Source organism: Chaetura pelagica, unplaced genomic scaffold (genome assembly GCF_000747805.2).
Source record: "Chaetura pelagica isolate M959 unplaced genomic scaffold, ChaPel_1.0 scaffold551, whole genome shotgun sequence".
NCBI classification, from domain to species: domain Eukaryota; kingdom Metazoa; phylum Chordata; class Aves; order Apodiformes; family Apodidae; genus Chaetura; species Chaetura pelagica.
Genome location: NW_009952067.1, coordinates 157,482 through 173,844, shown reverse-complemented (window position 1 = coordinate 173,844; position 16,363 = coordinate 157,482). Strand labels below are relative to the sequence as shown.

The 16,363-nt window shown below is 38.7% G+C and overlaps 1 protein-coding gene across 1 annotated transcript in view; it reads right to left on the bottom strand.

Moving 5' to 3' along the window:
* The window catches only part of KIF25 (kinesin family member 25), a 42,762-nt gene that overhangs the window by 8,796 nt on the left and 17,603 nt on the right, over positions 1-16,363 (bottom strand). Inside the window, exons 8-11 of the mRNA XM_010005382.1 lie at positions 13,329-13,396; positions 9,137-9,211; positions 4,757-4,906; positions 3,284-3,460 (exon numbers count right to left, since the gene is read on the bottom strand). Of these exons, the coding sequence (XP_010003684.1) occupies positions 3,284-3,460; positions 4,757-4,906; positions 9,137-9,211; positions 13,329-13,396 (470 nt within the window). The remainder of the gene's footprint in view (positions 1-3,283; positions 3,461-4,756; positions 4,907-9,136; positions 9,212-13,328; positions 13,397-16,363) is intronic.

The window sequence follows — 16,363 nt, the reverse complement described above, 5'->3', positions numbered from 1 at the left end:
AGCAGGACTGACAGAAAGCATTTTTAGTATGATCTCTAGGGCTTTATCATGCTTTATGTACCACACATTCCAGGACTAGATTCTACAAAGACAAGCCCTGTTGTGGTTTGGTTAAAAATCTGATGCTGAAAGTTCTCCAAAATCAACCAAGCCATAAAAGAAGAAGGGGCTGAGGTTTTGTGATTCAGTGAGATGTACATGTGAGCAGGAAAGAGACTACTGTAATTTAATGGATATATGGAGAAGCCAGTGAGACCCAGCAGGCCGATATATTCTAGATGAAATATTATCACAAATGAGGATATGTTTTTATTCAAAGCACCAGCTGTTTACTTTAGATTTTGGGCAGCTGGGTGGCCTCACTTAATTATTCCCTTCCTTTGTTTGGGCTTGCTTTTTCTTATTAACCTTTCTGTGTAATTATTAATATAACCTGTATATAAATTGGACATTTTTTGCCACTTGCATTGTAATTGATATACAAATCCATATTCTTATTTATATTAGCATTAGAATTGAGTATTTATCAATTAACTGAGGTAAGTAGTTTTTAAAAGGTGCTTAGTTCAAGAAGCCAGGTTCCTTTACCATAAATTGAAATTTATAGAAATAAACAGAGCGACCATTTTATTAATTACAATGACAAATGAAACCTTATTGCAGCTTCTAGTATAGTCTCTATGGCACAAGTCCAGCTATGTGTCACCCCTCTCATCCTTTAAGTCTAGGAAAAAAAGATGGGTCACCCACCTACTATGCAAAGATCCCTTTTGAAGGGGAATAGGCATTTTACAGGAATGAAACCAGGCCAGTAGATTGCTTACTGAAATTAAAAATGGGAGATTCTGATGAAGCAGGAAAAATTCAATTCCCATCATACCTACACTGTATTCACCCATATAATTTTCTAAGTCATATGGTTCCTTTATTCTCTAGTCAAAGAAAAAATATTAGGTCCTTCAAAAAAGATTCACCACACACAGGTGAGGCTCCACTCCCAGCCTCTTCATAGAATCACAGAATCCTAGGGGTTGGAAGGGACCTCGAAAGATCATCTAGTCCAACCCCCCCTGCCAGAGCAGGGTCACCTAGAGCACATCACACAGGAACGTGTCCAGGCGGGTTTTGAATGTCTCCAGAGAAGGAGACTCCACAACCTCTCTGGGCAGCCTGTTCCAGTGCTCTGTCACTCTCACAGTAAAAACGTTTTTTCTGATATTCACATTGAACCTCCTATGCTCCAGTTTGCATCCATTACCCATCCATTACTCTTCTGAAGGAGTTTTTATGCCCTTTGCAACAGAACCTTAACCAGATGCTAAAAGTTGGAGTAGAGTCACAGGTGGGGAAATCCAAGAACAGAGACTGAAAGGAACGCACCAGTCAGCATAAGAGACAAAGGGCAAAAGGATTCATCACTTCAAGCTTCAGTCATTTTGAATTCCATGCTCCTATTGAGCATGAACACAGTAATCAAGGATGCAGAATTTACCTGGAAATCCTATTCAACCTCAAGACTGAAGGACAGGTGTACCCCAGATACAAATGTTAATAATTCCTAGAAAATTGCAGTGATTATTATTACATGGAAATTATTATTACAAGGAAAATCCTATAGCCCCCACAGTGAAGAAAGCCATTTTACAATTTCTCTGGGGTCCCACCTTTCTATGATTAGTTCAGTGGCTAGAAAATACAAGTCAATAAATGTGTATAACTAGGTAGAATAAGAGTATGTTTGCTCAACCCCTCAGTACATTCTTGTATTTTTATCAGGGCTTTCTGGCAATAGCATAAACCCACATAAACAAATAACTACTTAGTCTGCTTATGTGACTAAGTCCCACAAGAGAAAAATACTGCCTTCAATTATTTCCACTGAGGTTGTGTTTTATTTTAATTGGCAGGGAGCAGGAAGGAGGTGAAGGATGCTTTTCATATCTGACTGTTAATTCCTCCTGGAAAAATAGGGATTAGACCATAACAGGCATTATTATAGAGAAGTGAAGAAAAACATCATGTGTTCCCCAGAAACATAAAACACTATAATACTGTGCTTAAACATTTCAACAGGGCAAGATGTTTCTTTTCACAAACATTATTTGCTCATGGAGTAAACTTTTTTCTAAGTTTCTAGACCTCTATGTAATGCACAAGCAGAAATGTTCCCTTCTAGAATCTGTTCACATGCTGGGAGATGTCCAGTAGCTTAATTCCACTGCATAGCATCAGCTCTCTGGTGCCAGTAGGACTGCTTGTCATAATAATACTAGCATAAACAACAGAGCCATTATTAAAATGAAACATATGAAATAGATGGATGAATTGTTATGAACCTGTGATTGTTACCATCTAGGTAGCCAAGGTAAATGGTTTATATATAACAAGAAAGTATTATACATTTGCTTTGTATACTACACACATATAACACCAATAATAACTCCTATGTGTACTAGAACAAGCCTTTGTAAGGCTTAGTAGAAGGCACTAAAATGCATAAGACATTAAAATAGCTGTAGCCTTAAATACCTGACACTTCTCCTTACACTGTCAAGATGTATAAACAAGAATCAAATTTACCACACACTGGCACTGGAAAGGTATACCTCTTAAAACTGAGTAGGTAGAAGCGTAGCTACTTCTTAGCTGATAGTTTGAAGAACCTGGATATTCGAGAACTATGGGTTCAAATGTCAGCATATCAATGCCCACTTTAATGCCTCCAGTTATAAAAACAGAATATTAAGCAGTATAAGATAGGTATTTATATTAAGAAATCATTTAAAATCTTATTCTTGCTAAAATATTTTTTTTAACTCCAGTGTATGTGAGGAAAGCTAACATTTTACAGATGCTTGAAAATCTACAGGAAGTACATTCATTTCTGTTATAATCTGTAAATGTTATAATTTGGTAAGACTGAAGGGAAAGGGCTTTGTGACCAGGTTACTCCTCCTTTTTATGCAGCTGACAAGATGCCCTAGATCCAGCAACAATAAAATATACAGTTGTCTTCAGGCAACTGAAGTGGAAGGTGCTTAACACAGGAGTATAACCCAAATTAATTGTCCTTTCTGAAAGTATTTTGGCATTTGCAGCCAAGTGCAGTCTAATAGCCTGAGCTAATGGAAACAGTGAGAACTGTTCTTTTGCACATGGTAAGGACTCACCGTCCTTCAGTAGAAGCAATAACTGGTGCCTGTAATACAACTTTGTGACAGCTATACATTGCACTGACACCAGGTCATAATCAGATGATAAGGAGTAAAAATTGTGTACTCACTGATGTGTAAGCAAAGGAACATCACTCTCTCCTTCTCTGGTTGTGACAACATCACGTTTGACACCAAATACTTTTCCACAACTGTCTTCGGCCAGAAGATCAAAGATGTCATTATTATACACTTGTACAACAGATACCTCAACCCAGTAACTTCCTGGTGGCTTTTCTGAAATAAGCCTGGAGAATAAAAATGACAAAAAAAAAAAAAAGATCAAAAAAGCCAAAAAATGTTGAAGTCAAACCCTAAGTGAAGACTCTCTAAATAAAGATCTATTATTTAATTGTAATCTAATGACAATCTGATAACAGTTCTTACTATATATCTACAGCCATCAAAAACATGTTAATGTTCACCTGACGAAACAATATATTGTTAAATTATACGTGAAGCAGTAAATAAAGCTTAATTTTCCAAACAGCTGTGCCAGCTTAAATTTATTTTCTCCACCAACTTCCCTTCCTCAAGATTTTTTAATACGATTCCTCTGTTGGATGTTGCTGCATTCAGAACCGAAGAACTCTGGAAGACTGCAAGCCATGAACAGGCAGAGATGATAAACTGCCCAGGCTAGATCTGTAAGCAGTTATCTGTCCACAGCCTCAGAAAATTGATAACTTAAGGACTTTTCTACTCAGGAGAGGATTTATAGTTAGCTACAGTTATTTTGGTAAAATCTGGATCTTTGGTTTAGTTTATGTCCTTCTCTAAAAGAAATAGGCTTAGCTGGAAAAACCTCTTCTATAATAACATAGCAGTGCATCAGTTCAAATCATGCATTAGGTTAAATTAAAAAAAAAATAAATCTAAGAATTCTCAAAGCAAGAACAGATCATGTTTAAAAATTCTACTATCGTGCTTCATGGGGACTGGGTTCTAATCTGGATCCTTTTCATCTATTCCAATTGTCAATTCTCACAAAATTTAATCATAGAATCACAGAATGGTTAAGGTTGCAAGGGACCTTAAAGATCATCAGGTTCCAACCTCCCAGCCATGAGCAGGGACACCTCACACTAGACCAGGCAGCACAAAGCCTCATCCAACTTGGCCTTGAACACCTTCAGGGAGGAGGCTTCCACGACCTCCCTGGGCAACCTATTCCAGTGCCTTACTACCTTCAGGGTGAAGAATTTCTTCCTGATGCCCAACTTAAATCTAACTTGTAGGAACTGCATTACCTTTAGGACTCCTACAACTATGGTTGATTCATGCTTAAATGCTAATTAGGAGTCTGAAAGACAGATTAACACACAGCATGATTGCATAATATTTTTTAGAAAATCAGGCTACACAGGATACTAGAAATCAACATCAAAGCTCAAATACTGAATGGCAATCAGGGAAGCTATAAATATTAACCATTGTGAAGCTGAAATGTGTCATGATAAACGTATTACAAACATTATCTCACCTTTCTACAGTTTAAAGTTTAATGTGACTGCCACTGATACAAGCCTTTACTTAGTTGTTACCTGAACACTTCTTGGGTAGCGCGAGGAATGATTCCAAGTTCTGATTCATTTGCTGTGGAGAATGCAAAGTTTTCCTCTAACTGTGGTCCCAACATTGTGTATGTCTTCCCACTTCCAGTTTGTCCATAAGCCATGATACATACATTGTACCTGAAAATTAAGAGGACCTTAATTTATTAATTAACAAACTCATTACCAAATCAGTTTGTTAGGTGGCAAGTCAAACTGCAAACATTTTGGGAAATGAAAACTGAAACAAAATATAAATACACTGCCCCTGCAGATTTCTTTCTGAAGATCTCAGAATCTGACAGAAATTAAAAGTACTGCACAAAATATTACTTAAAAAGATTTTATTTCTTAAGCAGAGTTGAAGGGATGCTTAGCTTGGAATGACTGATGATGTTAGACATCCTGTCTGCCCAACTTCCAGTTCATGCACTACTGAGCTGCTTGTTAATCAGCTCCTGAACCACTGCAGTTTACAGTAGAGCATTTTAAAGTAAACCATTGCTGGGTTTGATTTGTCTTACAGGAGTAGGCTGCAAACCACAGCTCTGATATCTTAACAGCTGGGAACAGTAAACTCCTCAGCTCTCTGAGTCTTTTTCAGGCAGTCTCATAAGTCATAGCCCTCAGTCACTGGAAAAGATAAGACAGCCCTAATAAGGGGCACAAATTTTAAACCAAATGCATTAGTTCAATATAAAAATGCACACAAAGACTACTCTGGAGTAAAAGTGGCAGGAACTGCTCTGTGGAAGGTGAAAATGTACTGCACAGATCCAAGCACCCATGAAACACATCACATCATCTTCTGAACTAGACATGTAAAACACATCTAATGAACAAGAACTCTCAAAATGCCTGCTTCCCTGCATTAAAAATAATAATTTAAAAGTCCACAACTGTGAGCTCCGATGTAGATGTCTGCCATAGGGATCTGAACTGAGATGTACAAATCCTCCTCAGAAAGTGTGTTTCTAACAGTCAGCTCAAAGTCAACATCATAAGTAAAACAAGTGGGCAGATACAAAGGTATCCAGCCACAGTACTACTTTGTATGGAGGACCAATACTGTCCTGTGCAGCTGAAGGTTAGTCCCTACGCAGCTGTGTCTGCTCTGCAGCACCTGCCAGCACCTTGGTGTTGACCACAGAACTCTGCCGGCAAAAACTCTTGGAAGACATGCAGTTATGCTGACAGGACTGCCCCTTCCTTGGACTATCTTGTTTTTTCAGAGACAAAACATTAGCAGAATCTCCATACAGGAGGAGTGCTTTGTAGTATGCTGACATTTCTGCTCTACTAGACAGTTGCAAGAATGGGCTTGCTCCTGGTCTGCCAGGGAGTAAAATGTCACTGCCTAAGCTACCTCCTTTGTGGGCAGACCTGAATAGCTGCCATTTGATTATCTGATGCTTTAAACCATATCAAAATGTTTTTTAAATAATATACCAGCAAATTTCAGTCAACTCCCCCTATCGTATTGTTTTAAATGTGTAGTTTTAAGTCCTGAAATACTGACATAGCCACTGCAGAGAAATGTATTTGAAGCAATTTTTTTTTGCATATTAAACATGCCTAGAAGCAATTATTTTTGGAGGATTATTTAGAAAGCTTTCTCATGCTAGAAAGAAATGCAGGATAATAAGCAACACAGCAAATACCTGGGCACCCCTTCTGGGGATGCGAATTCAAGGTTGCAGTGAACCTATAGTAAGGACCCTCTGCATTTCAGGATGCAGAGCATAAAATATAAGCCTAGTGATAGATTTGATGAAAACAAAGAGCACTGCAGCAAAATGAAATGTGCTAGAAATTAGGGCTGTAAATCTGAAACAATGGATCTCTCAGAGCATTCACTGCTGACACAATTCTACTTTGCATTTATGAGAGTGGAAAAGGTCCCACTAATTAGGGTAGTTTTCAGCTAGGCTAACAATGAGCAGTTTTCACAATTCCACCCCTAACTGACACTGCCACACTAGTCTGTAGATGAATGAGACTTCCAGCCCTGCTTAAAAATTAGAGAGATCTTTGGAGCCAAAAGGTGAGCCAGAAGTTTGCAAGTAGTAGTTTTCCCTAGGAAAAACAGGATGGAAGTCATTTTAGAAGTCTCTCAAACTTTCATATAGTCCAACTATTCACATTTTCCTTAATTGATACTTGTTGGAAAGTAAGCATCATGGACAGAATAGTTCTGACAGGATACAGAAGGTATGAATAGAAGCTAAGTTAGATAGGTGCTTGTAACATTGAAGACAGAGATTAAGTAACAGTCAGTGACAATGTCTCTGCCAAAGCAAAACCAGTATTTCAGTTAGCCCAAATGAGCTCAGCACTATTCTATCTAAGTAGGCACATGAAGGAATGAAACTGTTGGGTGATTCAACATGAAGACAAGCAGCAGACAAGTTTATATTGACCTAGATTACCTCGTTGGTAACAAATATAGCAATCTGAAAATTTTGGCCTAGGATTAACCTATGTGCCCTTACATTTCTCCTTCTCCACTCTACTTTGTTAGTTAATATTCTTGTTTTGAAAAGTTCTTATTGTCACAGTAGAATGCAAGTATTTTCATTGTATTTCTCTCCTGAAAAGAGCGTGGTTGTTCAGTACAGCACGTATCACTAGGAGAGAACACTGTTAAAGGAAATCAAAGAAGAAATGTATTCTTTAAAATAAAAAAAACGGGTTTGATTGTTCAATGCTCTAAAGAAGAGAAATGTTATCTTACTCCCTTGCTGGCCCTGTACAGCTAACTGTAAACCTTGAAGCCTGCCTGTCTTGTCTGTTTTGCATATGGGACAATCTTTTCTTCTGTATATTTATACTGAAAAATGAAACAATTCATTAAGAAAGAAAAATAAAGAAAAAAAAATAAAGGAGCGGAACATTCCTTTCTACTTCAGCTAAAAGTTGTTACAGGCAACTTTGGAGCCCAGACTAAAACAATCAAGAGCAGCGAAAAGGTTCAAGGTTCAGACTAAGTATGTCTGTTTCCCATTTACAATGGGAAGGCTGCTGAGAAAACATGGCTTGTGTGCACAGCTTTGTCTTCCCTGAAAATCTGCTTCTGTTTAAACGATCTGGAAGAACAAGACAACTCTTTTGTTTTCACTAACAGAACATTTCCTAACTGAATATAAAAATCCCAGTTTTTAGGACAGAATTGTCTCAATGTGGAAATTAGAAAGTGGGAAGTACAGCAGATCAAGGTACAGATCAGTTATGTCTGAAGATACATGGGCAACATACTGAGTTGATTGCAAAAGGAAAAGCAAAGAGATAAAACAGTGGTTATAAGGACTTCTTCAAACTCCTTGAACCTGGTGGTCCCTAGGTTGCTCAGCTATGGAAACTGGTTACCCATCCTTGGTAAGCTAGAATAATGCCGTTTTGGCCATACAGGACTTCTCGTGCACCAGGAAGCCCTTGCAGACCCGTGATAAGGGATGTCTGGGATTTCCCAATATCCACAATATCCTGATATGCCTCCTCTAGGCTGCTTTTAAGAAAATAAGACTTGGAAACTTCAGTGCAGACTGCCAGGAACAGGGATTGCCACTGTTCAGCTATGCCATTGTGAATGGGAAGGGAGGGAAAGGTCCATGACAGCTCTACAACAACCATCTATAAATTACTGGAATTGGAGTAGGGGTGAGAAAGGAACAGAAAGCGAGTTTGGTATGGTATGAACCTCAATTCAAGCCTCAAGGATTGTAACAATAGCTAAAGTTGCCTCTAGTATAAATGGAGAATCACATTTCATGAACTTCAGTGGCTAGAAGTAATTACACATATTTGTTAGTGGTTGTTACTGACCAGTTTTGATCAGTTTTGTATTCAACTCAGAATTCTGTGTTAACTCCAGTGTCTGAAGGACTGTTAGAACTGAGGTTCCTCAGTTCTGGTTCAACTTGATCATATCATCTCCTGTGGCATGTGCTGTACACAAAAACATAATAGAGTGGTCCTGGCAGGCTTTTCATATATGAATACACTCTTGGAACAGATGTATTGTACTGTGTCTACAAATGAAAAACAGTTATAAAACACAATCTACCAAAACATTAAAAAAATATATAGTATCCTTCATTAGAACCAATGCTTAAGTTTGCCAGAAAGAGACCAGAAAAAAACCAACTTTTTCTCCTAAATTTGTCTGCTCTGCTAAATTTTGTAAACAGTTTTTTCACTGTGTATATCAGGAAACAACATTAACTTCATGTTGAGTAGAAATAAAACAGGAAAATACAACTGTGAAGTCCCCAGATTTAACAGGACCACCACTATGCAGTCATTTTTTTTTTTCATTGATGGAACTCAGTAATTATTGCCCTTTAGCTTTCTTACTCCCACCTTTTAACTTACCCATCCAGGAGAGATGTTAGCAAAGGGGCCAGATCCTCAAATACTGTCTCTTGAGACTCTGAATCATTGTACACTCTGAGGAGTAAAGTGCAATGATTAACTGAAGAAAAAATATAAATATGTTGTCACAATACAAGAATAAAACTACAGAAAATAGAGGCTAGTGACATTAAACTTGTGACCTGCTGACATTTCCATGTCAGGGACTGATAATTGGAACTCCCAAGATTCTTGCTCACTTTTTGAGTGTGGCTGTTGTCTATGCTGGAGGGAATGACATGCAGGTATACCCTTGTGGCTCTCTGAGCTCAACCTAATCCTTCTGCCTGCCTCTCTGGCTGTGCTGGATCCCTGTGATTTTCTCTCACCTACCAGACAGCAAAATATCCCTGCTTCTTGTGTCTCCTTTGTGTCACACTAAGGAATGGTCAGTTTGTGCTTCTCTTTAGATGTGCATAAGGATTAGGAAAAAAAAAGAGGTACAGAGGCTGCAAACTTGCCTTGGGACTTGTCTCAAAAGAGTCAGAGGCAGAGCAGAAATCAGAAGGTCCATGAGGATCACATTGTCTTTGTGGGCAGCATCAGCCTAAGGTATTTCCATCCCCACCCCTACTGAACTATCTACTCTGAAATAAACACTTCTTACTAAAAGGAAGACTTTATTTTATATTGTGATGTGGGTTTCAGACTAATTGCAAAATAGAATTAAGGACAATTAAATCAAATGTGTTACTTCACCTTTTAGAAAAGAGCAATGACAGTACAATCCTTGGGTCAAAACAATGATGTCTAGAACAACTGAATGCATTTTTCAAACTCAAGGCAAAAAAAAAAAAAAAAAGTTAACACAAGGCTCTTCAAATAAATTTTTCCTCCAACCCTTTCAACTATTAATTTTGTACAACATAAAATCAAGACCTGAAAATAGGAAATCACCAAAGGGAGGCAAATCTGGCCGTAAAACATGGACATCCTAATTCATTCATTTCTTCTCTAGCACACCAAAAATGTATCCTCCCCAAGATAACAGCCTGCAGCATGTACTGTTTATACAAGATGAACAGAATCTAAAACATTAATGTCATTAGCCACACTTAGGTATTTGAGATGTGAGTGTTTATCTTTGAAAAAAGCTTCCTTTCCTGCTACCTTTCTGTTGTGATTTTTTTTTTAGCTCTGTTTCCCACTGGGTGGTGTGTGTTCTTTACAGCTTATAGCAAAATTACTCTAATTAGAAACAGGAATTTTCATAGCAGTAAACATTACAAAGCATAGTTAGTTCCCTGTGTATACAGTATACTACTACACTTCACTTAGCAGTATCCTACAGCTTGTATATGATACTACAAGTTTAACTGAATTACGACATAGTGTGCTGTTTAGCATTTGCTCAAGCCTCTGTGGTATTTGACCAGGATCTGGCCACTGCAGTCTATAGCCTGCAGAAATGTACATTTTGTATTCATGGTCTCCATAAATACAAATGCACATAGGAGCCACTGATGAACAGACACTCAATGAGAGACAACTTATTTAGTTCAGCATTTTGTTCCTGACAACAGCCAGAGGAAGAAGCAAGAAACACCACGGCAGCTGGAGACACAATAATCCATCTCTGTGTCTTATCATAACCCTTAAAAGCTGTAAACTGAAATATAACTTGAGTATCTGTTTCAAAAAGTATTATTGGAATTAGTATTTTTGCATCTTGCTGAATTCTTGGCTTTGAGTAACATCCTGTGGCAACGTGTTCCACAGCCTAATTGTAAGTTGCATGAAAATGTACTCTCTTTAATCAGAAAAGGAGCACTTGTCTGGCTTGATGGACAAATACTGCTTGTCTTGCCATTCCACTGATGTGCTGTCATACTACAATGATAAACCAACAACTATACAGAGATGTGGCACAGTTTGTTCTAGAAGGACACTGACACTGAACAGCAATGCTCCATCCCTGCTTTGCATGCATTCACACATAGGCTTCAGGAAACTTTGCACATCAAATCCGCAAGGTCAATATGAGAGAAAAAGCACTTCCAAACACTTTTATCTGCTTCATTTATCATCTGCAGTTGATGAAATATTCATTAGCACCAAGTTCTCCTTCTTAAACAACTAGGCTTCTAACTCAATATGTGTTGAAATTATGTTTTTTTCTTAACGCATCAAAATATCTGAGCTACGACACTAAAAAACAAAGCAATGACTTTAAAAGTATTTCAGAGATGAGAAAATTCATACTGTCTTTGCTTGCTGCTAATGGGTCTTGGTGTCTAATAAGGCAAGCCGATTCCTACTGACAACAACCAAGGCTAGACTCAACTTTTGTTAGTAGTCTGCTTGCACTGTGAAGTAGTATTGCCACAGCTAACTCTGTCGCTTCAGGTTCTGGTAGCTGTTCAGAGAAAAGGCACTGGGCTCCATGTTACAGTAACCACTCCAAATGTTTACTCAACTTCCTGAAGGAGTTTTACTCTCACTAATTAGTTGCTGTTGTTCAAATGCTACCAGTACCCAAACAAAGTAGTGTGAAGTTGGCTTTAATCAGAGCACTGGGTGAAGCATGGACAACCATGAGAGATGCAGCAAATCCAGAGAATCTCTTTCTATAAGCCTGTGTATTTTTACCAGAATGATGACAGACTTGTCCCTGTGCAGTGATTAATGTTAATTTCACCTTGAAAATTCTGAGTTTCTTTTTTTTTTATTTTGCTAACTGATTTGCCAATAAAATTATAAAAGCATAACATGCTGAAAGCTGGAATTTTCTTCCTGAGCCGAAATAAAATATTTTGACATTTATTAGTTCCATAAAAGTTTGCTAAAAAAATAAACATTTTTTAGTTCATAAGAAACATATGCTCTTCTGTTTATAAAACAGAGCTGTGCTGGGACACTGAAAAAACATTCTCAAGAACTGCATTCTTTGGGGGATTTACATTTTTTTAACCCTTTTCCTGATTATCAGGATCTGCACCACATGTCCAGAGTCATAGAACCTCTGGAGTCCTGTGTCAATACCACTAACTTTGTTGCTCTACAGAGTTGAATTCCAGCATTATTCTGCATTTACTTCAGCTGGTATGGCTATGTTAGGTATAGCTGGAGGGTGAAAGGAATTACTTTGAACAGCCTAGCAGATATGTGAGCGGGTTGTGAACCTTGACTGATCTCATATGCCTTGTACCAAGGGAGTCCTAAAACCTCCGGGGTCAGTAAAGCTAACTAAAGATTTTCGCTGTCTCAGGAATTTTCAGTTTGGTGGCCTACATAACAGCAGTCCTCAGTCTTCATGAGTAGAAAAAGACAGCATCTTAGAAGGACACCTCAAGGAAAAGATGAATGACTGGCAATTTTTAACAAACCTACAGCAATTCAGGATGAACAGGCTCAGACCTTAAGTTTAAACCAGAACAAATAATTCGCTTTGGACACATCTGACTTTAAATCAAGTTTTGCTTTCAAGCAAGGAAGCATGCAGTTGTCCCCTTGTTCTCTGTCCAGAGGGTTTTGAAGTATAGTTCAAGGTAGAGAGCATACTGTTTGAGTCACTCCAATGTACAGATGCAAGGTTTGCTTTAGAAAAAAGGCGTGGGGCAAAATTTTTGTATTTCTTAGTTTACAGAGATCTCATTTGTATTAATTTAACTCTTGTTTTCAGAGGTCCAGGTCAGCTCACTTCTGAAAGAACACAAGGCACCTTTCAGTTTGACTCTACAGTTCTCTGTCTTGCAGATTCACTCTCTGGTGTCTCGTAAGGCACAAACACTAATTAAAACACTATCACACCTGTTGCAGTCAAAATCTCTGGACTTGAGCTAAGGAAAGTGGTCCTGCTGCAGCCTTTCCTCTGGGGAGCACTGATTTACATGCCACTACTCTCCTGTGTTGTCTATGTTCAGGCCATTTTAACTCTAAATTAAAATTAGCATGGCTGAACATCGAGTCTTACAAGTCGTCAGTCCAGGTCTCTACACAGGTTTGAAACTTAACATATCAGTAGTATTCACTGAGCAGGAAGACTGAGTGTGTCATCTATATTTTTAAGTACGTGATTCTGTCCTGGGAAGAACGTGAATACCACATAAATGAATAAAAAAAGAACATTACCTGCTCACCAATGCCTACTATAAAAGTAGCCTTCACTATACAAATCATGCAGCAATCCAGACTGCCACACAGGACTACCCACCTCTCAAACTGGAAAGTCTTGTTTATTGATGCATGACCTGGACGGCTACACTTTACAAGGACTGTTTCCTAAGAGAAAAACAAAATAAATACAGTTAACATCATAGCCATAGGCACACACATATAAAGAAATATTTATCAGTTCTAACATTCCATGTGACAGCAGTATTTAAAGTTTCTGAAGTCCCAAGGCCCTTCTCCAGCAGTCACCAACACGAGAGGTTGAGTCTGTATACCGCAGTGAACTAGCAAGACCAGAGAAGAGGATCTCAAAACACATTCAGATTATTCAAGAACAACTAGCACGAACTATGCAAACTTAAGCTCATGAGAAAGATCTAGACTGAACTTCTTATGTGCCTAGAAACCCATAAGCAAGAAGACCCAACCTCTCTAACTGCCAACACGTGCAAAAAAATGGCAGAGCCCTTTTTTTATTATAGGGCCAGTGTTCACAGTGCCTTTTCTGATTGATTCCATATATATATGTGCCTAGAACTGAGCAGAAGATCACATTTCGTAGAATAACATGCTAGTCCACAATTCTGAGAAGGAGCTGCACTAGCACAGTTGCTAGAATTCCAAAAGTTTTTAGTGGAATCCACTTTCCAGAGGGTTTATACAGTAGTTTTGTACGTTTGACAGATACGTAAACAGCTCTTTAAGCTATTACCAGAACATAGTCACAGCAGTCTGGCATGTCTTACATAGCAACTTCTGTGCCCTTCTGCTCCTCATGGGATCTGTTGCTTAACTGCAGAGAAAAGTAAATAAAAAAATGTGGTGGTTTATGACAATTTGGGTGTAAACTCACTAGCACACAAAATACTTCATCCAATTCAAGGAGGTCTCCTAGCTCACTAACCTGTGGTTACCTTACTGGGAGTGCTGAAATCCCTGCTGTGCTTCAGACAAGTAGTTTGGAGTGCTGAACTAATAGCCTTCAACTGAGTATTGCCACAGACTGAAGCTGGAAAGAGCTGAGCAAATAGCAATTGCATAACACTATGTGCAGCGTGCAAATGGCTAATAAAAATGAAATGTCTTGGTTTGAATTTATAATTATTTCTTCCTCTGTGGAGAAGACCAATGTATCACTATCAACTTAATGATGACGACTCTACAGAATGAGCAAAGTTACCCTTCCCAGTACTGGCAAATCTAGCAGCAATACAGATGTGAGTACAACACCTTGCTACAAGATGGCCTAACACAGACATTGTTATAGGTGCTGTAACAAACAGACTCTGGGGGAATTATAAGGGAAAAAAAGAAAAAAAACCACAACCATATAGTGTTATGGAACACATTTCTGATTAAGATACCAATTTTACTTGCAGAATAGCTTTCCCTAAGGTGAGAAATGGGATAGAAAAAACCCAATTTGCTTAACATAGAAACAAAATAATTGCTAATAGGCAGAAGTTTCAGATGAATATTTGTAATGACCGTCCTTTCTTAGGAGATGAGTATGGTCTAACACACCTGGATGGCTGTTGGCCTGCAGAATCTCAGTGGGTTTCTCTGTCAATAGTGTTTATGAAATCCATACAGCTGTCTGCCATGAACACTGGAGAACCCTTTTTTCACCCCAGAGTCACAGAATACTCCCAGTCTGAGTTCTTTTAGAGCAATACGAATCATGGAAATGACAAAATATTCGCAATCTGTCCTAACTCCCAAGCCTGGGGAGCAGTTCAGTAGGTGAAATTCAGTAGAGAAATAACTCACTTAGTTACATGGAATAGTTGATATAGACAAGATCGCAGAATCTACCTGTGGCAATTATAATTTCTTATCACTTGTTACTGCATATCTGCTGAAGGCTAAGCCTCCTTTCCCAAGGCTACTGCTCCACAGTAGTGTAATGTAAGGGAGACTGTGACTGCTCCTCATGGTTCACTGTCAACTTCAGTGCAACTGGCTGACATAGCACTAAGGCTGATGCAGACAGCTTGAAGGATCCCCCACTCTGGGTAAGCACCAGGGGCAAAAAAGTTGAGGATGTTGATAAGGAACTGGGGAGTGATAATGTCTTTAGTTGTTATAGCTGCATCCATCTGATCTATTACAAAATTACCACCCCAGAAAAGGAGGGTGCTGGCTGTTTTAATTCATGTTTTTCCAGTCCTGTCTTGAAGGAGCAGCAGAATCTTGCACCTTTCCTGATATTCAGAGCAGCCTCTTCATCATCCCCTTTTTCTCAACTACAAGGCAAAAACCCAAAATTATTTGAAAGGAATGAATCATGTAGAGAGAGCCCATTTCTTTTCTCTGTGCCAAAAAATGTTGGATTCAAATATTACTTCAGGTATTAGGTTAGGGAGGGTGCCTATGTAGTCATTGAGAAAGATAAACACATTTAAAGCTGAGTTCAGATCCTAGATGAATTACTTTCCCTCTGGAGGTGGCTATGTTTCTTCAGCAACCACAAGAGGAGTCTGAAGTGATTAGGTACCTCATTTAAGTGTCTACATTTGGTGTTGTGAATTCAGGCGAGAACAAAGCTACTCATTCAAACATGACACTTACATTCACTAGCACACACAGTACACCCTGCCAGAGACAGAGAAAACTACAGAAAAGCAGCAGATGGGATCCTAGACCAGAATAAATCAGAATGACTGAGGTGGGAATTGACTTAAATCATCAAGAGCAGGGTCAGCTACAGCAGGTTACCGAGGACTGTGTCCAGTCAGGTATTTCCAGAGATGGAGAATCCACACCTTCTCTGGGGAACCTGTTTCAGTGTCTGACTACACTCACAGCTTCTTTTACTGTTTCAGTTGCATTTCCTGTATTTCAGTTTGCACCAATTTCTCCTTGTCTTGTCAGCACCAAGAAAAATCTGAGCATTCAGTACCTCATCTACTCATTTTCTCTGGTAGTGACAGTACCAGCACTGCTCAGTGTCCTAATCTATGTGGGGTAATTCAACCTGACACGTTGTGTGTACTCACACTCCAACATTATTGCACAACTCCTGGCTGAAGAGAAGCAAAGCTCCTTTTAACTGCAATTTTTGTTGTAGTCTTT